Raw genomic sequence first — 22,838 nt, forward strand, 5'->3', positions numbered from 1 at the left:
TAATATAAGCGGATTGGCTACTAGGTGACAGGAAGCCAAATAGGACTCAGTGAGGCAACTGGAGTTGAGTGAGAAATGACTACCACCTCGAGGGCCAGAGGGACAACAGGAAGAGGTGATATTCCCAGAATCCACAAGCCAGTACTAGCTGATGGGAAATGGTACTATGGAGAAGGCTACTTAGAAGGATCTGCTACCACTGAAGGAGGAGTTGGAGCCACAGTGGAGACTCAGCTGCTGCCACAGACAACAAAGAAAGCAGAGAGAGGGAATGAGAAATACTCTATCTCCTCCCCTCCTCCAACCCTCCAGCCTTGCATTAGTGCATTCCATTGGCTCAACCTATTCAGAAGCCAGAAGGCAACAGACTCTGGGAAATGTGGTTTCCAGCACTCTGTAGCTGGAAGGGAGATGAACCAGGAATGGATCCAAGAGCAAACAGGCAGTAGACCAACACAGGCATTTAGAGAGTAAGACAGCTAATGTGCACACTCGGTTGCTCAGTCACGTCCGACTCTTCGCAACCCCATGGACTGCATAGCCTGCCAGGCTCTTCTGTCCATGGGATTAGCCCGGCAAGAATCCAGGAGATCCTCCCAACCCAGGGATTGACCCCAAGTCTCCTGTGGCTCCTACACTGGCAGAAAGATTCTTTACCACTGAGCCACCTGGGAAGCAGGAGACAGCTAATACATGACCGTTAAGAAACAGCAGTGGGAAAAGAAGATAGAGAGAGATCACCAAGGACTGAGAAGATTGGAAAAAACTCACTGAAGTAGAAGACAGGACTAAACTTATCCATTCTTATGCACAGACAGCTGAGCACTATCAAAAGATGTCTCAAGAAGTAGAAGAGTAAAAGAATGACCATTTGTTGAACATCTTTGCCCAGATCCATTGCCAACCCTTCTCTATGCCCTGGAGGATGAACCCAGCAGATTTCTTCTCATGGGCTCCCTTGTCTGCTAATTTCCAGTGAGGTCTGGCCAAGTGAAGACACTAGCAGGAGATGAACAGGTAGGAAGAGAGAGAAGTTGGGATATTTCTTCCGCAGGAGCTGCATTCTTCATGCCTGGTGGCCCTTTTCTGGTTCAAGATCAAACAGGGCTCTGAGAACACTGTTTCTCTCTGTGTCCCTTCAGCCTTAAGTATCATAATGATTCTCCACTGTTAACTAGTGTTTGAGTTCCTTAGCATCTCTTACCTATTCCCCCGACCCTTCCAACATCTTTGTAAGTAGCCCCTTCATTAGGTCTGCAGTGAATTCTGTTCCTTCTGACACCTTCTGACAGCTGGGATTCAAATCAAGTCTAGAGCCTGCCAAAGCTACTGCTCCACAGATAGAAAGTTTTCATTCAAATATGTTTTAGCAATATATTATTGGAAAATAATCTATGAATTTGGCTTTACATTTTCTCAGGAGACAAATTTCATCCAGTGATAATAATTAAAATGTGTATATATATATATAGCTATAAAGAAAGAGGAGGGACTAGGAAAGAGGGAGAAACACAGGGCGACTGAATGCATGTTTTATGTTTCCTCATCTGTGGATGTGGGCTGAAAAAACTAATTTTATCTGATTTTCAGAGACAAGGGAACTATAACTCACTGAGTTTACCTTACAACAGAACCAAAACTATAACTACAGACTACAGGTTCTGTACGTGTCTGTACATTTGTATATTTGTTCTTCTTTGTACATTTCTGCCTGTTATGGGGGGAAAAAAACACAGTAATTAAGTGGTGACTCAGTTAATTACCTAAAATAATACCAATTTTAGTTATGGTGTATACCTAAATAATTAACGAATGCCACTGTTTTCTGTTAATTGGTTGTAAAGACATTTGTATAGTCGGTAATTTTAGAATTCCCATTGAATCAGCTGATAACATGCATAAGCATTTCGTAATTCATTCTTAATATTAATCTGATTTCATATTTATAAGCCATAATGACAATAAAGTAAAATCTTTAAATATTTATTCAGAATTAAAAATTTTATGTAGTATTATAGAAAACAACGGCAACAGAAATATGTAATGATGGCTTTACAAGCTATTTGAAGTGTGAACTTTCTCATGTCACTTGTTGGGCATGGCCAAGGCTCTCAGGGAAAAGACTGCACCCAGCACTGTGCTTGGGACATGACAGATGCTTGATTTGTGTTTGATAAATAATCTTTTAAGCTGCCCAATGTACCACACATTTAGAGGTGTCCAATTTAGTTTCATAATAATGGCCAGTATTAACTGAGCAGTTACTCTAGTCTTATACTTTTCATGATAAAACTATTCATAAATATATCTTATTTCATTCCCACAAGAATCCTATGAGATAGGATTATTGCTCCTAATTTAGAGAGAAAACTCAGACTTAAGGTAGTTAACAAATTTGGTGATGGATACACCTTGCATTAGGATTCAGACCAGATTGTCTGATTTCAGGTTCTGGAGTTTCCTGTTCTTTGCCATTTAACCAGACTACTTCCCTCCCTGAAGTGACAACTCCTCAATAGATGTTTGTTCTTATCATTACTGCTATTGTTGTCATCATTATTAAATCACGAGAGTAAGCTAGCAAGCAAAGGTACATTGTTAGTTACAGAGAGTTAAATATATGGTTAATAGAGTTAGAAAAGGTAGTTCTTCTCTGCTCTTTTCCAAACAATTTGAGGGCTGTCTTTTGTTCTCTCTTCCCTCTCCAGTCTATTCTTCACATTTCAGAGGAGGTCAGAAGGAGTTAAAGGAGACAGCCAGGGGAAAGCAAAGGGAAAAGGGGAAGGAGTGTGTTCAACTATTTCTTAGGTTGAGACCTTGCCAGCTTTAAACACAAAAATGCCTATTTTTCAAAAGATAAACCCAATTCAACTGCAATTTAAGCTCAGTGGAGTGATTGCTGAATGCCTATACTTGTGACATGAAAATTGCTAGGAGAAACAGAAGGCATTTCTTTTTAAACAGTTTTTTACAGAGATATGGACTGTCTATACCATCCGTGCTCCAAACACCTTCTCATTTCTAAAAAGACCAGCAAGAGTCCAATTAGCAAAGAGTCCCCATTAATCACATTTGAATGTCTGGCTTATATTACTTATGCTCTGACTTTATTTCAGAAAAGTCAGGTGCACTTTCAGAGATGCACATAACACTCTGAGGAAAAGAGAGGTGACGGGAAGTAAGAAGGGCAGACACACTCATCTTGTTTGGGTGAAACTTGCGCACAACGTTGGGTTTTTTGTACTGTTGTTTCAGTCACCAAGTCGTGTCTGATTCTTTTGGGGCCCATGGACTGTAGCCTGCCAGGCTCCTCTGTCCATGCGATTTCCCAGGCAAGAATACTGGAGTGGGTTGCCATTCCTTCTCCAGGAGACCTTCCTGACCCAGGGGCCAAACCCACACGGCCTGCGTCGGCGCTGAGCCGCCGGGGCAGCCCTCTGCCGTGCTGTCGGCTTCATCCAAACGAAACAAATGTGGCTGTTACCTTTGTCTGTGCTTTGTCCATGCTCTCTACCTCGCGGTAAAGCTCTGTGGCCTTTTGAGTCATGCAGACAGACAATGCCCATTTGCCATATTTTATAGCACTAAGCACGTCGCATGTGTGTCTTCAGTGACTATTAGAGAATGTTCAGTATCGTTGTTAGTCACTCAGTAGTGTCTGACTCTTTGCGACCCCATGGACTGTAGCCCGCCAGGCTCCTCTGTCCATGGGATTCTCCAGGCAATAACACTGGAGTGGGTTGCCATTTCCTTCTCCAGATGTTCAGTATGGTAGAATATAAATTATATACCTTTATCTTGGCTTTAATACCATAATGTTGGCATTTTTTGTGATTTATTCAATGCTAAGCCACTGGTTGTGAGTGTTATTCTTTGTAGATAAAACTCATTCCCCATTCCTCATGTCACCTTGGAGGGGAACCAACTTAGAAAACCATCTTGGCCTCTCTCTGTCTCATCCTTTACTTCTTGGGAGGATTTTTCTAATAAATCAAGTTGGGAAGAATGAACTAAGAACACTTGTCTCAAACCCTTCCTATTTCTTCTTGGAACCTGCCGGTTTGCCAACAGGGTGTTTTCTTGTGTTATTCTCTTCACTAAGGGGAGAATGTGACAGGGCGGACTCAGTCCCTGCCTCAGGGTTCTGCTGCTTTGGGGGAGCTGGCGTCATGTATTACTGAAGGGATGGATATATTAGCAGGTCCATGTGGCCACACTTAAGCCATGTTGTCCAAATAGGTTTATCAGAATCAAAAGAGATGTTGATCTCCCTGCCAGATTCCTCTGCCTACCTCTCAGCTGATTGGAAACATAAGAGGGAAAGAAATGTCATTTAGTAGCTCAAATCCCTCTGGTACTTCCAATTGGAGTAATCCTTAGAAAAAGGGAATTCCATCTTTCTGTAGTCTGGTTTACCATGGGTTTCCAGCACTTGCAGGCTCTGAGTTAGGTCTACCTGATTCCTACCTGTGTGACCCTGGTTGGATAAGTCATCTAACTTCTCAGCTTAGTTTCTCTGTTAAATGGGACTATATACTGTTATACAAAATGTAGATTAAATACAACAGCGCACTTAGCACATCACCTACTCAGTAATTGCTGGCTAACATGGCCATCACTGCTGTCTTGCACACCATTAAGGACTGCACGCATCTCAAATGTTTCTGTGCCTGATTTTTTTTTCCTTTTTTTTTTTTTTTTTTTGGCCACAGCGTGCAACTTGTGAGATCTCACTTCCCAGACCAGGGACTGAACTCAGGCCCCAGCAGTGAAAGCCTGGACTCCTAACCATTAGGCCATCAGGGAACTACTTCTATGCCTGATTTTTAAAACCAAAAAAAAACACCAGAAAACCACTCTGAGAATAATAATTAAAAAAAAAAAAAGTAGGAAAGGTCAATGCATGGAAATCAAAATAATGTGTTAATATTATTTTTTGGCATTTGTGCACTATGAGAAAGACCAAAGAAACCCACTCGTAATTGCCAAAGTGGGTCACAACAAAATCCACCAGTTTGTTGGAAATGTTGACGGTCAGCGTGATGGCTGGTGCAATCTCGCCCTCTGGTGATGGAAGAAGGTGATGCTCCGATTTCACAATTGGGTATCTTGACAAAACCATAATCCTGTATTTGAATGGAAAGAAACATGTGCATCACTATTGGCCCCACCATCTCATGCCGACAGGACTAAGAATATGTGTTCTTAGGGATGTGCACACGTCAAGCATCTCACCAGGGGTACTGAGGGCAACAGTGTGGTGAAGACGGACAGGACCTTTTGTAGAATGATTCACGGCAAGAGGACTATTCAGCATGTCTCACTGTGTCACCAGGCACAACGCTATCAACTCTGTCTCATAAGTGCCATGGAGACACGAAAAGGGCAGGATTAGGGCCACACAAATGGACACACTCCATGTTACTTGCATTATTCGTCTGGCAACTGATCTGCATAAACAATTCTAATGTTAATCAACACATTTAGGAATGTACAATCCTGCCAGCCAGGACTCAGAGCAACAATTTACAAAATTAGAAATTACAGATGGTCCAATAAAGATAGGAAAACATGTCCCACCTCACTCTAAGTCAGGAACTACACATGGAAAGGGTGACCGAAGCTCAGATAGATCTCAACCGGCTTCTGTTCCCTGGCTTCGCACACAGTCTGGCCCCTCGTGAAGTTTCTCACACAGAACCATCTCTACAGTGATGGTCCTGAACGCACATGCCCAGCTTCTGCTGGCCACCTTGGCCCTCCAAGCTGCCCACAACTGCCCAATGCACATCACTTGACTGTCCCAGGGCATCTCGAGCTTAGCACAATCCTGCTGTTCCCCTGGTCATTCCCGTCCCATTAAATAGCATCACCTCCTACCAGGGACTCAGATAAAAAGCCCAGGAGCTGCCCTTGTCCCTTCCTGGCATCCAAACCACCAGGAAGCCCTGGGAATGCCCTGATGGTCCAGCGCTAGGACATGGTTCTCTCACTGCTATAGGCCTGGGTTTGATCTCCGGTCAGGGAACTAAGATCTCACAAAAACAAAAAATCAAACACAAAACCCCCCAAACCCCCAATCAGGAAGTCCTGTCAGCTCTGCTCCAAAAGAGCTCCTGAGTTTGCCCTCTTCTCCATCTCCACAACTCCCACTGTCATTTCTACCTGTGTTAGCGCCTCTGCCTCATCACCTGTCTCCCTGCTCCCACTCTTGCCCCCAACAATTTGGTCTTCCAGGAACAGCTGGAATGATCTTCCAAAAACATATACCAGATCAGACTGCTCCCATGTTTAAAATCCTCCAGCAGTTTTCCATCAAAACCGAGTTAAGTCAGTGCTAAGCATGGTTTATGGACCCTGTGAGGCCAAGGGCCCACTCCTGACCTCCTTTCTAACTAGCTCCCCCTCAATCCCTGTGCTCAGGCACACCACACGTGATCTGCCTCGAGTCCACACTGGCTCCTCCCATAGCTGTCCTAGTCCTCCCCATTGTGGGGTGGGCAGAAAGACCCCTCCTGACCACGCTGCCCACAACATCATCACCCACTGCCCTGCCTACCCTGCCACTCTCCTTTTCTACACAGCACTCACCACTATCTCAAATTATCTTGTTTATTTCTGTGTGTACATGATTATTTTCTGTCTTGTCACACTGGAATGTAAGCTCCATGAGGACGGCATGCGGGGCAGACACGTTTAGTGCTGTAACCTCAGTTCCTACGTGGAATGCTTTATACTAGTGAAGAACTGAAAATATCCGGCAACAGAGAGACTGTTAAAACAATGATGGAATATGCCTGTCTTCAGCACCTCCTCATCCCCCAGGAAGCATCACTGGGACATACTCCTAGGGATAAGGCATAACAATATCAACTGTCCACTTCAAGCTTATGCTGCCTAGTCTTTTATATGTTCAGGATTCATTCTCAAGGTACACTCACCCCCAAGTGTGATCCCGTGCACTTGGACCAAAGTCAGTGTAGAAACCCAACTTCTCCCCTAACCACATGGTCAAGTCATTGTTTCCAATATAGGGCTTAGAAGCATCACTCTCCAAAATTGTTATGAAATCTGCACCTGTTCAGCGGGGAAAAAATGGACGTGGTGATTAACCACAGCAATGTAAAAGCAATTATCAAAACTTGATTCTTATAATCCCCTACCTTTAGTCATAGATCAAAAAACCAAGTAATTCCTAACGAGTTACTAAAGTGAACTGGCTCAAATCTGAGCTAAAAACATATTTACCATATTTAGAATGTATGGGACACCTTGTGGAAATGGGGGAAAAGATCAAAACATAACTTTCCAAAATTTTCAAATATTCACATCTTTTCCAAAATTTCAAATATGCTTAATGCCTTTCTCAAATATCTGATTTATGTTTGGAAACGAAATAGTGTACAATAGTGTTTTATTCCTGGGCAAACACTTCCATGGTACTGACACAGAGGTGAATTTATTCAGATACCCTGGTTGGATGTGCTGCAGAAGCCTATAATCAGTACTACGTGATTAAGGGCCCAAAAAATTTCTTAACGGCATTAGAATCATAGAAACCCTCAGCTATTTCTCAGAAGACAAGCTTATCTTTAGGAATAACTCCACGCAAGAGACCTCTAGTTGATCTAAGAGCCAAACACCCACATATTTTAAAGGAGGCTTCATCCAAAGATGAGCGCCCCAGGGAACGGAAACTAGTAAAACTGGCCCTCAGGCTCTTGAAAGCAATTTGCTTTGCAAATAAGCATCACTGCACCCCATTCTGCCTTTAAATCTGATGGTTTTCTGGTCCTCAACAGCAGGTTCCCAAGCGACAGGAGCCCCCAGCAGGGGCATCTCCAAGAGCAAAGGCATGACAAGACTCTCCTGCAGACACCTGGAATGAGACCTTGTCCTAGAATCACTATTTAAAGACACAGAGGAATCAGGTGGAGAGGGAGGTGGGAGGGGGGATCAGGATGGGGAATATATGTAAATCCATGGCTGATTCATGTCAATGTATGACAAAAACCACTACAATATTGTAAAGTAATTAGCCTCCAACTAATAAAAATAAAGGAAAAGAAAGAAAAAAAAATTGCTTTCAAGCAAACACAGATGTGGTTACAGAAGCTTCATCCTCCTGTAGCCACCCACCAAAGTAAAGCCTTTTTAAGAGATTAGTTTATAACCCCAGAACATCCTGCTCCGATTACTTATGATCTTGCATAAAATGAAAATAACAATAATAGTTTCTCAAAGCTTGAAATTAATTCCAGTACAACTTACCCGTTTGATTGAGCAGTTGAGCTGATCTTTCTAGACTAGACCATCCGTCATTGTCAAAGCCAAACCTGAAAGGCCAGATGGCAGCAGAGACCTCTGTGGCTGGTGCCTGAGGAATTGTTGTAATGATAATTTAGGACAACTGAACAATGGCAGTTTCAGTGAACCACTTTTCTCCACCTCTGTCTACCCAAATTCATTTTTCAGCAAAGGAATTTTCAGGCATTTGCCCACAGCTAATGCATAATCAGGGCTTCCCTGGTGGCTCAGACAGTGAAGAATCCGCCTGCAATGCAGGAGACCTGGGTTTGATCCCCAAGTTGGGAAGATCCTCTGGAGAAGGGAATGGCTACCCACTGCAGTATTCTTGCCTGGAGGATTCCATGAACAGAGGAGCCTGGTGGGCTATAGTCCATGAGGTCTCAGAGTCGGACATGACTGAGCGACTAACATGCAATGCATAATCATAAGGAGATATTTGCTAGTCGGTGTTATCATAATAAATTTGTGAGTTTCTAGGTTAGGCTTGGAAGTTAGGAGGAATGTTTGGAAAGGGATATTTATAACAGCAAAGAATTAGAAACAATCTGGCTATTGTTTCAGTAGGAAAAATAAGAAAATGAATGAAAAAAAAGATCATACATATACTGGAAGACTACTCAGCCGTAATGAATGATTTGGGGTTGGGGTTACCCTTGCATTAGAGAAGAAAGGGATCACAGAAGGGTACACAGGGTCCTTTACCATTTTTGCAGAGTGGCCTGCCAATTCTGCACTGGCAAGGCTGAGGTTCAGGAGCATAGCACCCTCTGAAAATTCCTCTTCTGAGTCCATGGGCCCAGTCAGAGAATGCGGTACCCAACCCTAACTATTTCAAACTAACTCCAGCTGACCAACAGCATGGATCCCATGAAGGAGTATGGCCAGATTAGACCAACTGTACTACCACAACTGAGAAAAACAAAGTGGAACATAAAAGGTCAGGTTGAGAGAAGAATGAATGCCGCCTCTTGGCAGAGGAGGGCCAAGCGGCTCGGTGTGCTGCAGCAGGCCTCTCATCTCTACACGAGAAAGATGAGTCCATTTAGCAATGTCCTATAAAGAGAATGGAGCCATCAGCAGAGACTTCCAGAGGCCCATGATTACTTTTTCACATCACTACATACCTATGATTCACTCTGGCTTTCATCGCTCCAAAATCTGTTATTCTTTCATTATTCCCATGTCAGTAAATGTCACCACACTCCACCCAGTTGCTCAAGCCAAAAGCACAGAAGTCATCCTCGATTCTTCCCTTCCCTTCATCCATCTACATCTAACCCATCAGTAAATCCTATCAGCTCTACTTTCAAAATATATTCTAAGTCTATCCACTCCTCTCCAATTCCAGTACCATGGCACCCATCCAAAATTCCAGGGTCTCTCCCCTGGACACTTGAAAAAGCCTTATAACCTATCTCCCTGCTTCCACTCTACAATCCGTTAATCCATTCTTTACAAAGCAGCCAAATTTATATATACAGGCTTCCAAGGTGGTGCCAGTGGTAAAGAAACCTGCCTACCAATGCAGGGGATGTAAGAGATGCTGGGTCAGGAAGATTCCCTGGAGGAGGGCATAGCAATACTCCAGCATTCTTGCCAGGAGAATCCCATGGACATGGGAGCCTGGTGGACTATAGTCTATAGGGCCACAAAGAGTCTGACACAACTGGATTGACTTAGCACACATGCACACACACACACACACACACACACATACATATATATATATCATATCATATTTCTTTGTGCTAATGCTTGAAATATTCTGGTGGCTTCCACTGCAAGAAAACTAAAATCGGAATTCCTTCCTGTGCTCTATAGGCCCTACATGATGTGATCTCACTTGTGTCCCAATCCTCATCTTCTGCCACGCTGCCCTTCGCTCGCCAAGATTCAGCCACACTGCCCACTCTGATGCCCTTCAAACACTCCAAGTCTGTTTACTTTCCATTCTTTACTTGTGTTCCTTCTACCTGAATCCTTACTCCTAGCTCTCTTATCTCAACTCAAACGTCACGTCCTCAGAGCAGCCTTCTCTAACCACCCAGACCAGTTACTCTCTACTCCATCATCTTACATGCTTCAGAGCCACCAGATCTAAAGTGATAGTCTTTATTTATTCGTTCCTCTGAATACCATCTTTCTCCCCAATTAGAATGTAAACTCCATGAGTTTATATTACCATGAGGGCAGGAATCTTGTCCAACTAGTTTACCTCTATATCCCTGATACCTGGCACACAAGAGACATTCAATAAGCATTTATCAAGTAACATTCATATATCACATGAGTTAATCAATGAATGAACTAATTAAAAAAAACAGGCATTAAATCTAAATGAAATGATTCCTTTTTAAAAGAACCCCTTACTGACATTGGGGATCTTTTTCTAATTGACATCTTGTTACAATAACTAGATTAACAATTGAAGGGCAAAAGAAAGAGACCATGTAATGAACTATTTACTTTTTAAGATTACTGAGTTCTTAGTATGTACCAAGTACTCTGTGATGTGGTGGACATACAAAGCTAAATGAAAGGAGCATGGGCTTCATCCTCACTATAGCTTTTTAATTAATGGGAAAATTTGCCTGATAATTCAGATTGCCAAAATTCAAAGTTAACCCTCAAATTCTATTTTTGGCAACCTATAATTCTAACTGCATTATGAAACATATCAAACTTTTAATCTGAACAGATAGAAAGCACCACATTGCAATGACTTACTCTTGCTTCTGCCCACCTGCCTAGAAGAGAAAAGGACAATAAAACATTAAACTATAGACAAGAGAGGAAAAGAAGAGATGAGAAAACTTCCATGACCCATCAATACCAAGCACAATCCACAAAATCTAGAATTATCTTTAAGATTTTTCTTAAAGAATCATATATGTTGCCTTCAGAAATATCTACCAAACAGTTCAAAGAAGTCCACTATAAAATAGTTTTTTATCTCATAGTTTGGATATGTTAAGTCATTGAATGACAAAAATAACTTTATATAACAAATCATGATGAGTTTAACTCTAATATATGGGTCTATCCTGTCCCAAGAACATAACTTCATAAATCAGTTCCACTATGTTGTCAGCCGGTGATCTAACGGTTTGCTGTTGCTGTTTTTGTTGCTGTTAGTCGCTCAGTTGTGTCCAACTCTTCGTGACTCCATGGACTATAACTACCAGGCTCCACTGTCCATGGGATTATCCAGGCAAAAATACTGGAGTGTGTTCTCATTTCCTTCTCCAGGGGATCTTCTTGACCCAAGGATCGAATACTGTCTCCTGCATTGCAGGAAGGTTCTTTACCACTGAGCCAATGGGGAAGCCCAACCTAAAGGTTAAGAGTGTGGAATCCAGGGCCCTGAAGTCCTCAGACCCAGGGGTAGGGTTCAGTCATAATGGTGAAGTATACAAATGCATGCATATACATAGGCATCATTTAAAATTCTATATCAAAACTTTTAATTACTTACCCCTTTGCCCAATTTCTTCTCATAGGCTTTATGCCGTAGTCCTAATCCCAACAATCCCACACCAACAAGCAGCCACAAAACTGAACATAAAACAGAAAATAATTGTTTAGAAGAAACTAAGCTTATTTTTTAATAGTTTTAATGAAATTATTGAATTTATTGAATGATTATCTCAATAGATGCAGAAAAAGCCTTTGACAAAATTCAACATCCATTTATGATAAAAACTCTCCAGAAAGCAGGCATAGAAGGAACATACCTCAACATAATAAAAGCTATATATGACAAACCCACAGCAAACATTATCCTCAATGGTGAAAAATTGAAAGCATTTCCCCTAAAGTCAGGAACAAGACAAGGGTATCCACTCTCACCACTACTATTCAACACAGTTTTGGAAGTGTTGGCCACAGCAATCAGAGCAGAAAAAGAAATAAAAGGAATCCAGATAGGAAAAGAAGAAGTAAAACTCTCACTGTTTGCAGACGACATGATCCTCTACATAGAAAACCCTAAAGATGGAGAAGGCAATGGCACCCCACTCCTTACTCTTGCCTGGAAAATCCCATGGATGGAGGAGCCTGGTAGGCTGCTGTCCATGGGGTCTCGAAGAGTCGGACCTGACCGAGCAACTTCACTCTCACTTTTCACTTTCCTGCGTTGGAGAAGGAAATGGCAACCCACTCCAGTGTTCTTGCCTGGAGAATCCCAGGGACGGGGGAGCCTGGTGGGCTGCCCTCTATGGGGTCGCACAGAGTCGGACACGACTGAAGTGACTTAGCAGCAGCAGCAGCATCATTATGTTCAAAGGTGTAGCAATGACTGACTCTAACTTGGGTTTTAGATCAGTAGGAGAGGCTGACAGCGGCCTGGTGCTCGCCTGCTTTGAAAGCAGGGCCAGATGTGCCCAGCTGCGGTGATGTTTTATAGTGGGCTTGAAGAGAGCAGTATTCCCCCTGAAAGGGGATTAAAATCCTTTCTTGTCTGAGAGTTCTAAAGAAAAACATACAGGCATAGTTTGAACCCAAAAAAAAAATAAATAAATAAAAAGAAAACCCTAAAGACTCTACCAGAAAATTACTACAGCTAATCAATGAATACAGTAATGTTGCAGGATATAAAATTAACACACAAAAATCCCTTGCATTCCTATATGCTAACAATGAGAAAACAGAAAGAGAAATTAAGGAAACAATACCATTCACCATTGCAACAGAAAGAATAAAATACTTAGGAGTATATCTACCTAAAGAAACGAAAGACCTATATATAGAAAACTATAAAACACTGATGAAAGATATCAAACAGGACACAAATAGATGGAGAAATATACCATGTTCATGGATTGGAAGAATCAATATTGTCAAAATGGCTATACTACCCAAAGCAATCTATAGATTCAATGCAATCCCTATCAAGCTACCAACGGTATTTTTCAGAGAACTAGAACAAATAATTTCACAATTTGTATGGAAATACAAAAAACCTCGAATAGCCAAAGCAATCTTGAGAAAGAAGAATGGAACTGGAGGAATCAACCTGCCTGACTTCAGACTCTACTACAAAGCCACAGTCATCAAGACAGTATGGTCCTGGCACAAAGACAGAAATATAGATCAATGGAACAGAATAGAAAGCCCAGAGATAAATCCACGAACCTATGGACACCTTATCTTTGACAAAGGAGGCAAGGATATACAATAGAAAAAAGACAACCTCTTTAACAAGTGGTGCTGGAAAAACTGGTCAACCACTTGTAAAAGAATGAAACTAGAATACCTTCTAACACCAAACACAAAAATAAACTCAAAATGGAATAAAGATCCAAATGTAAGACCAGAAACTACAAAACTCCTAGAGGAAAACATAGGCAAAACACTCTCCGACATAAATCACAGCAGGATCCTCCATGACCCACCTCCCAGAATATTGGAAATAAAAGCAAAAATACACAAACAGGACCTAATTAAAGTTAAAAGCTTTTGCACAACAAAGGAAACTATAAGCAAGGTGAAAAGACAGCCCTCAGAATGGGAGAAAATAACAGCAAACGAAGCAACAGACAAAGGATTAATCTCAAAAATATACAAGTAGCTCCTGAAGCTCAATTCCAGAAAAATAAATGACCCAATCAAAAAATGGGCCAAAGAAATAAACAGACATTTCTCCAAAGAAGACATACAGATGGCTAACAAACACATGAAAAGATGCTCAACATCACTCATTATCAGAGAAATGCAAATCAAAACCACAACAAGGTACCATTACACACCAGTCAGGATGGCTGCTCTTCAAAAGTCTACAAGCAATTAATGCTGGAGAGGGTGTGGAGAAAAGGGAACCCTCTTACACTGTTGGTGGGAATGCAAACTAGTGCAGCCGCTATGGAGAACAGTGTGGAGATTTCTTAGAAAACTGGAAACAGAACTGCCATTTGACCCAGCAATTAATTTTTTAGAATCCAAGGCTGAATGCCAAAGAATTGATGCTTTCAAACTAATGGTACTAGAGAAGACTTTAAAAAGTCTCTTGGACTGCAAGGAGATCAAACCAGTCAATTCTAAAAGAAATCAACCCTGAATATTCATTGGAAGGACAGACGCTGCAACTGAAGCTCCAATGAAGCTGATATGAACAGCCGATTCATTGGGAAAAAACCCTGATGCTGAGAAAAGTTGAGAGCAGGAGGGGAAGGGGGTGACACAGGATAAGATGGTTGGATAGCATCACCGACTCAATGGACACAAGTTTGAGCCAACTCTGGGAGATAGTGAAGGACAGGGAAGCCTGCAGCACTGCAGTCCATGGGATCACAAAGTCAGACACAACTTCACAACTAAACAGCAGCAACAATGCAGTATATTGGGGCTTCTCCGGTGGCTCAGTGATAAAGAATCCATCTGCAATGCAGAAGACACAGGAAACGCAGGAGACTTGGGTTCAATCCCTGGGTCGGGAAGATACCTGAAGGAGGGTATGGCCACCACTCCAGTATTCTTGCCTGGTAAATCCTGTGGACAGAGGAGCCTAGTGGGTTACAGTCCATGGGGTTGCAAAGAGACATGACTAAGTATGGATGGGTGTGTGCTAAGACACTATCTGCAACTGTTATACATTCAATAAATGTTTTTATTTAATCTAGTATATTCTGAGGTGAGTCAGACTGAATAGTAAACTAATATGATATTTGTTTCTGCTCATCAGTATTTCAAACAGTAACATATTTAATTTCCAAAAAAGAAGAACAAGAAACAAAATAAATAGTCTCAACAATTTCAACAAATATTCTGGAAATCCTAGTTAAATCTACATTAGAAGTGAAACAAAACTAACATAGAGTATTTATGGTTGAAATGATTCAATAATAAGGTATCTCCTTTAAAGTATTTCATAAAAAAAAAGGTATGAACAACACGGGCAAAATGTTAATAACTGTTGGAACTGGTTTAAAGGGTACATGCGGGTTCATTATACTTTTTAATCTCACATGTTTGAAAATTTATATTCATAATAAAATGCTTTTTAAAATAAAGCAAAACTATACTCACAAAGTTTCACGTATTTTTCACTCTTCCTGAAAAGCACTTTAGGACTGTTTTTTGTTTGAAAATGAAAATCAATGCTTTTCTTGGGACCCAATAGCATATTCAGCCCAATAATTAGCATCACTGTCCCTGTCAAAAAAGAAAGATATTACATTTTGATCCAAAACTATTTCCAGTGGCAAATTCCAGGAGCCTAAATTCCATTTAATTGGATATATCCTGAAAATTCAGTTACTGAGTTATCTCAGTACCTAAGCAGTTACTCCAGTATTACTTTTAACTATTGGGATAATCATAAGAAATCAGGAAGGGTTCTAGAAATTAAGCTGTACATTAAAAGACCCCAATCTTTTCTTGATAAGGGGCTTCTTATAATTTCCTGAGTATTTCATAGTTGTTAGGTTGGCAGTAGCTTTGGTTACTGACTATTGATTGTCCAGGGAAGGGTGGGAAAAAAAGAAAGTCATCTTCTGGACTGCCTCAAGGACTTGGTCTTCTCCACCGAAGGGACCACATGCACCGAGTTGAGAAGCACAAGCAGAGGACACTTAATATGAAGAGTATTAATAACAAGAAGAGGTTCTTAATATGGCAGCATTCACGGCCTGGATTGTGTGTCCAAGCAGAGGATGCACGCTGGAACTCACACGGAGCTGAGAAAGATGAGCTCAACTGGGATGCATTTCTGTGTAGCTTACACGTGAAGTCTGCATACTTCTAACATGGTATATGATGAGAATTAGAGGTGTGACTGAGCAATATATAAATTAGGGAATGTCAGGTAAAAGATGCTTAGGTGGAAGGCTAAAAAAAAAGTTATGTGATAGGAAACAGCAGGAGAAACCTAGACAATACATTTATAACTAGTTTCTGATCTAATACAGATTCTTTACAATGGTTATTCAAAGCTACTCTGAACTTCACCGATGTTCCTCAGTTTCTGTGGCCTTATCAACATAATGTCACTATTACTAAAAAGAATTCTTAGGTATTTGAAGCTGTAATAAAGCATGATTTCTGCAATTCCACAAGTAGTTAGAAGGAACTCAAAATGCCTGTTGCTCATAACATTCTAAAGAAAGAAACATACGCTTAGAATGGCTCTTACTTTCGTTCCATTGCTCCACATGGCAGACCCCCAAGCAAGATGGAGTAAGAAAAAAAGCAGGGCATTGGACAGGAAGATAGAGCAGGACAGAGCACACACACCTGAAAGAAATCAGAAGAAACACAAAGTTCGCAAAGCCAAGACTATCGCAGAGGAAATACAGCAGTGTATATCTCTGATTGGGTCACAGCTTTGATATCTACCAAAATCAGCAAATCCTCAAAAGTTGTTTTAAAGTATTTCACATAATTAAAAAATGCCTCTTCCAAACTGGACTGTCCTGACAAATGTCTAGCTCACAGAGAAGAAAAGTTTATGTGCACATGCACAGAGTGGTTGGATATATTCCACGGGCACGAGGGGGACCGACAGACAAACACAAGTCAAGCCCAGACTTCCATGCAGCATTCACCCCAGCATAGCTCCCTAAGTGTCTGTCTAATGTGATGCGTGGTGTTTCCCCCACAACACAGACGCTCCAGGTGGCCAGGATTCTGTCTCTTAAATCTCCGGTACCTGGCACTAGGCCTGGACCACAGTAGATGCGCGATAATTTTTTAATGAATAAATGAACAAGTAGAAAAATGTGTGAACAAACAAGAACTGAGTGTTAGTTGCTCAGTCGTGTCCAACTCTTTGTGATGTGACCCCCGTGGACTGTAGCCCACCAGGCTCCTCTGTCCATGGAATTCTCCAGGCAAGAATACTGGAGTGGGTTGCCATTTCCTTTTCCAGGGTTTATCTTCCTGACCCAGGGATCGAACCTAGGTCTCTGGCATTGAGGGCAGATTCTTTACCATCTGAGCCACCAGGGAATCCCTTATTAAAATATGTTTTATCTCCTCAATTTTTCAAAGATTTTATCTTGGAGGCATTGGACATGTTTTACTTAAAACTGAAATGACAGGCAACATTTGATCTGTGTCTGCTTGGTACACATCAGTAATTTCATTACTGCCAGAAGACAATTTCTGAAATATTAAACTGAGCTAAGCCTATGAAATTTAATTTTGGTATGTAAGGTCATAATAATTGAAATGGAAGATATGAACTCTATGATTTTATCATTTGCATTTCACTTATCATTTATCATTTACACTAAGATTCACATATGCAAAATCTATTTTATTGGTAAAAAGAGGGTAAATAAAAACCATACATAAAATTCAGGAGAACCAAAAAAAAAGTACTTCCTATATACATATTTACAAGCCTACCATCAAAATAGCAATATGAGCACCATGCTCATATTTTTTCCTTACGTATCATATAATACAGTGTTTCATGGGCCTCTTTTATACCTTATTATGGGTTAAACTTGGTTTTTTCACAGTTATTTATTTCCAACGGCTTCCCAGGTGGCTCAGTGGTAAAGAAGTCATCTGCCAAGCAAGAGACTTGGGCTCAGTGCCTGGGCCTGGAAGAGCCCCTGGAGAAGGAAATGGCAATTCACTCCAGTACTCTTGCCTAGAGAATCCCGCGGGCAGAGGGCTACAGTCCATGGAGGTGCAAAAGAGTGAGACATGACTCAGCAACTAAACAACAAATTTACTTCCAAGGCCTTTGCAGTAATAAATATTACTGAAAGTCATCAATGAAATAAGAAATTTCTTTCTTTTTTCAACTTACAGTTTTTAAAGCCACACAGCATGTGGGATCTTAGTTCCCCAACCAGGGATTGAATCTGCACCCCTTGAAATGGAAGCAGGGAGTCTTAACCACTGAAACGCTTGGAAGGTCCCAAGAAATTTCTTTTTAAATAGTAATTTAAGACATTCCTCTAGTGTTGTTTTTTTTTTTTTTAACCAAAACAGTCTATTTCAATAAGAAAGACAAAATCATCCTATTTATTCTAATCAGTCATGTAAAGTGTTGAATCTCAGTCAGTCCTGAAGGGAATGTTTGAGTAGTGACTTGAATGCAGATCTTTCAAATGTACTCACCCAAAAGCACATCAGATCTTTCTCGGGCATACACACCTCCTGGGACAAATTTAAAAGCCGTGCACCAGGCACAGAAAAATATTTCTAGAAGATAAAACATCATGGCAGTGGTCATGGCTTTCCCAGGGCTTGAGCCTGAGCTAACAAGGTGTCCAAGCACTTGAGGCCACATGGATGCCGTGAAGAGGGCAAGCACACAGCCAGACACAGCGGCTGCCCATGTGGGCAGGTAAAGGAGTCCTGCCGCCGAGGTCGCTCCTGTTTGTGAGAGACAGAAAGAAAACCAGTCAGACAGGAAAGCAGTAATAGTCTCTTCCACTTTCTTTGAAAAAAAAAAAAGAATAATAAACTTATAGGATGCTATTCAGAGCCAGAAGGGACCTCAGGGGGCATGCTGGTTCAATTTCTAGACTGATGAGAAACTAAGGTCTTGTCAAGGTTAATATGCTTTGCTTAAGGTCACGCAGCTAGTTACTTGCACGGCTGGAGGTGGAATGTAGGTCCAGGAAATCTCAGTCCAGTGCTAGGTCTTCGAGAAGAGCAGTGGAAGAGAAGAAGGCATTTTTAGGTTATTTGTGTAAAGATTCATACAGCCAAAACTGAAAAAAAAAATGAAATTATATGAAATACCAAGAATATGTTAATTTAATTTAACCAGCCAGATCTAGGACATTAGAAAACAGGTAAAGCCAGTGTAGTTTCTGAACATTTTTGTTAAGAAATTTTCTAAAGCAGGTTCCATCCATGTAAATGCTGCCCCTCAACCCACAATACATAAATTGACCTTCTCAATCTCACAGTCCTAAAGGAAGCTGTGACTGAGATTGCATTCCTGGACTCACTGCTTTATAGTTCTGCAGGCAGTTCATTCATGCACACATCAGCCTCTGAAGTGCTGGGGGCTGTGGAATCTGCCTGGTCCATTGGAGGCACTTGGTAAATGTTTGCTAACTCACTGAGCCAGATCTGAAGGAATATGACCTTTCTCCATATTCCTATGAAATCGGCTTTGAGATGGCAGCACAGCACCCCATTTTGGAACCATCAATATAATGCCTTTGCACAGAATATGACATTTTCTAGACACTGGACATTTCCGTCAATAGTATATATAATAGAGACCCACCCTTTAAGGATGTCTACAGTAGCCTCTGACTGCTTGGGGCGAGAATTCCAGGAAGAGGGTCCAGCCAGCATCTTGGCACCCCATGGCTCTCATCCACGGTAAGCGCCCCTGCACCATCACAGGACACGGCCATGGGACTGTCCTCCCCCGCTTCAGAAAGAACATCACTCAGATGACAGTGAGAACCCGGCTCCAGGGCCCGCTACAACCCACAGAGTTTAATTCCATCGTTAGACCTTCAAATTTTTAACATGGTTATTTCAAGAGCAATTTTTTTTTAATTTGAAATAAATAAATGTAAAGCCTATTCACCACAGAAGTTTAAGAATGCAGAACTGTAAAGAAGCAATTAAGGCTCACATAGGACTGAGATAAGACAATCCCTGCTAATACTCCTATATATTTCCCCTATGTCATTTTCTGTATATATACAGAAGTATTTTTACATAAAAAAAATGAAACCAAGCCACATATTAAGGATTATATTCTGCTTTTTGTGGGACATTATATCAAGAACATTTTTTTCATGTCATTAATATTTTTCTTCTAAAACATGTTTATGTATGTATATTCTTCCACTGGATAAATACACAACAAAAAATAAACAATCATTTTCTTACTGACGGACATTTAGAAAGCTTCCAACACTGTGAGGAACACCTTTCTTTGTCAATTAATCTCTCACTACATCTCTGATTATTTCCTTAAAATAATTCTTAAAAAGATTCTTAGAAGTACAACTGCCGCGTCAGCAGACAAAAGCATTTTAAAGAGTCAGTACTTGTGGTGCTTTCCTGAGAGATTATAGCAGTCCTCACTTCCTCCAGAAACACTGCCAAAAGCATTTCTTTCTAAAAAGTTTTACCAAATTAATGATGAAATTTATAGCATACTTTGATTTTTGTTTAGTTGATTATTCAATTCAGTTCCATCACTCAGTCTTGTCTGACTCTTTGTGACCCCATGAACCGCAGCACACCAGGCCTCCCTGTCCATCACCAACTCCCGGAGTTTACCCAAACTCATGTCCATTGAGTCAGTGATTCCATCCAACCATCTCATCCTCTGTCATCCCCTTCTCCTCCTGCCTTCAATCTTTCCCAGCATCAGGATTATTAGGGAGAGGGATTTTTTCTATTTACCAATTTAAGTGAAAGTGAAAGTCATTCAGTCATGTCCCACTCTTTGCAACTCCATGGTCTATGCAGTCCATGGAATTCTCCAGGTCAGAATACTGGAGTGAGTAGCCTTTCCCTTCTCCAGGGGATCTTCCCAGCCCAGGGATCAAACCAGATCTCCCACATTGCAGGCAGATTCTTTACCAGCTGAGTGACCAGAGAAGCTCCAAGTTTACCAGCTTACAATGACTGTTTTCCCAAAAAATGAGTCCTAATTAGATATTTTAATCTATGACATTGTTGCATCCATCTTACTACAAAGAAGGGAAAGAAAATGTCTCTTCAAATTACCCTTGACAGTGATCACTTTCATTTTTAATTTCATTTCTATTTTTAAACAGGCTACATATTTTCAATCCACTAAAATTGTATTTTTAAGTAGGTTATAAATTCAAAACCCAAAAATCTGGAAGGTGAAAAAGAGTCCCTCTGGTCCCCTATGAGTTCCCCTTAGTGAAGAAGACCAATGTTAGTATTTTCTTTGCCATCCTCCGGGAGGCGGTCTGTACACAGGAAGAAAAAGGCATATGTGTGCATTTTTGTACACCACTGGGAGCATACGATACACTGTTACTTTGCCTATTTCTCTTAACCATGTAGCTTAAGTAGTGTTTTGTTTGAGGCTGAGTCCTCCCAAATTGTCAGGAAGCATTTAACAGAAGGCTTCCTGTGTGCTGTTTTGGATCTGTCAGGAAACCTTTGGCCCTTATTAATTCCTAATTAAGAGGAGAGGCACACCTTTCCTGGGGCTGAGGAATCCAGGCATTTCCTTCGTTAGTTTCTCATTATGGTGATAAGTACCCTCTTCTCTCTTTGATAGGGATCGCCTTGTGTTTTGTAAGTCTGGAATTTTAATCTTTATCTTTGTTGAGAATAACTACCTTGTAAGACAGTATATATGCCCACACCATGTTGATTAAAACACCTTTGCTCCATCAGAGCTTGGGTCCCCGTGTCTGTCTTTCTTTCTCTCTCTCTCTATTTCTGGCTAATTCCTTGGAGCGCGGAGGCCCGCTGAGCTCACTTTCTTGCCCGGGCTTCTAAGACCCTCTCGAGAAGGCGCCTGTGCCTTCACCCACTCGAGAGGGCGCCTGGTGCCTACGTGCAGCAGCGTGAGCCCAAGAACAGGGCTCTATTGGCTTTCCGCATAAACCAGGGGATATCAGCCTCTTCCTCTCTCTTACTTTCTTATCGTCGACTCCAGACCACCAGGTTCCGGTCCATTAAAGGACCAACACCAAATAATCTCCCCCAAATCTTTATAATATCTAAGACAACAAGCAGAATTCATAATAATTGAATATTCCAATGATATTTATAATAACCAACACGTTCATTTTCAATTGACCAAGTTCCTCATACAATGAAATTATAAGCATTCTGTATAGTACCCTGGGGTCCTATCAGTGCATTTAGGACATAGATGTCTTTTTAAATAGAACTTTGATTTTACTAATTTAATTGGCATCAAGATCAAAAGTTCCTGCCTCTTCGCATCTGGGAAATTCTATTGGTCGCTGCCATAATGAATTTCATACTTGGATCTAGTTGGGACTTAAACTGTACAATGAAAATATATGATTTCTTTTTCTTCACTCGAGTTTGAGATGTTTTCCAGAGATGAATCACGGTGAAAAGTGGGCACCATCTCCAGATAATTAGTGTGAGCTCCAGCTTACTTCAGGTGAGCACGCAGAGAGGGTGATCGAGTTCATGAATTACAGCCCTGCTTTCCTCTCTAGTGCAAATAGCCATTAGAAGCCTTAAATCGGCTCGCCCCTAGGGCCTTTTATTTAATACTTCAGAGAGATAGTCAAACTAGATTAGGTTTAATGCGTCAGGCTCTGCTTACTTATCTGGGGAAATAAATATAAGCATAAAACTATAAGTTCAAGGCTTCCTGTTCTTTACGTTTCTGTGGACCTCAGTTTTCCCAGGTTTAAAATGAAGCTGCTAAAAAAAAAAAATAAAATGAAGCTGCTAATTACATGCCCAACTAACATTTTGCTCCTATGCCATGAGAAAAGGCATGATATAAATGCTGAACAACTTTCAATGCATTTCATGTTTTTTTTCCTAATTGCATACAGATTAAGAAGCTATATATGCTCACTGCACACTCAGCACTGGAAGGTTCTCTGGCCATTTTTGTG

General features: G+C 41.1%; 1 protein-coding gene across 4 annotated transcripts in view; it reads right to left on the reverse strand.

Moving 5' to 3' along the window:
• CWH43 (cell wall biogenesis 43 C-terminal homolog) overlaps positions 1-22,838 on the reverse strand; it is a 52,270-nt gene that overhangs the window by 15,198 nt on the left and 14,234 nt on the right. For 3 of the 4 annotated variants that reach the window (XM_043906804.1, XM_043906802.1, XM_043906805.1), the window contains 6 exons: positions 18,382-18,639; positions 15,334-15,459; positions 11,786-11,865; positions 8,272-8,377; positions 6,942-7,077; positions 4,977-5,126 (listed from right to left, as the gene is read on the reverse strand). In XM_043906804.1, the coding sequence (XP_043762739.1) occupies positions 4,977-5,126; positions 6,942-7,077; positions 8,272-8,377; positions 11,786-11,865; positions 15,334-15,459; positions 18,382-18,639 (856 nt within the window). The remainder of the gene's footprint in view (positions 1-4,976; positions 5,127-6,941; positions 7,078-8,271; positions 8,378-11,785; positions 11,866-15,333; positions 15,460-18,381; positions 18,640-22,838) is intronic. The other variant, XM_043906803.1, reaches the window with a different exon arrangement.

Source organism: Cervus elaphus, chromosome 6 (assembly GCF_910594005.1).
Source record: "Cervus elaphus chromosome 6, mCerEla1.1, whole genome shotgun sequence".
Lineage (NCBI taxonomy): Eukaryota > Metazoa > Chordata > Mammalia > Artiodactyla > Cervidae > Cervus > Cervus elaphus.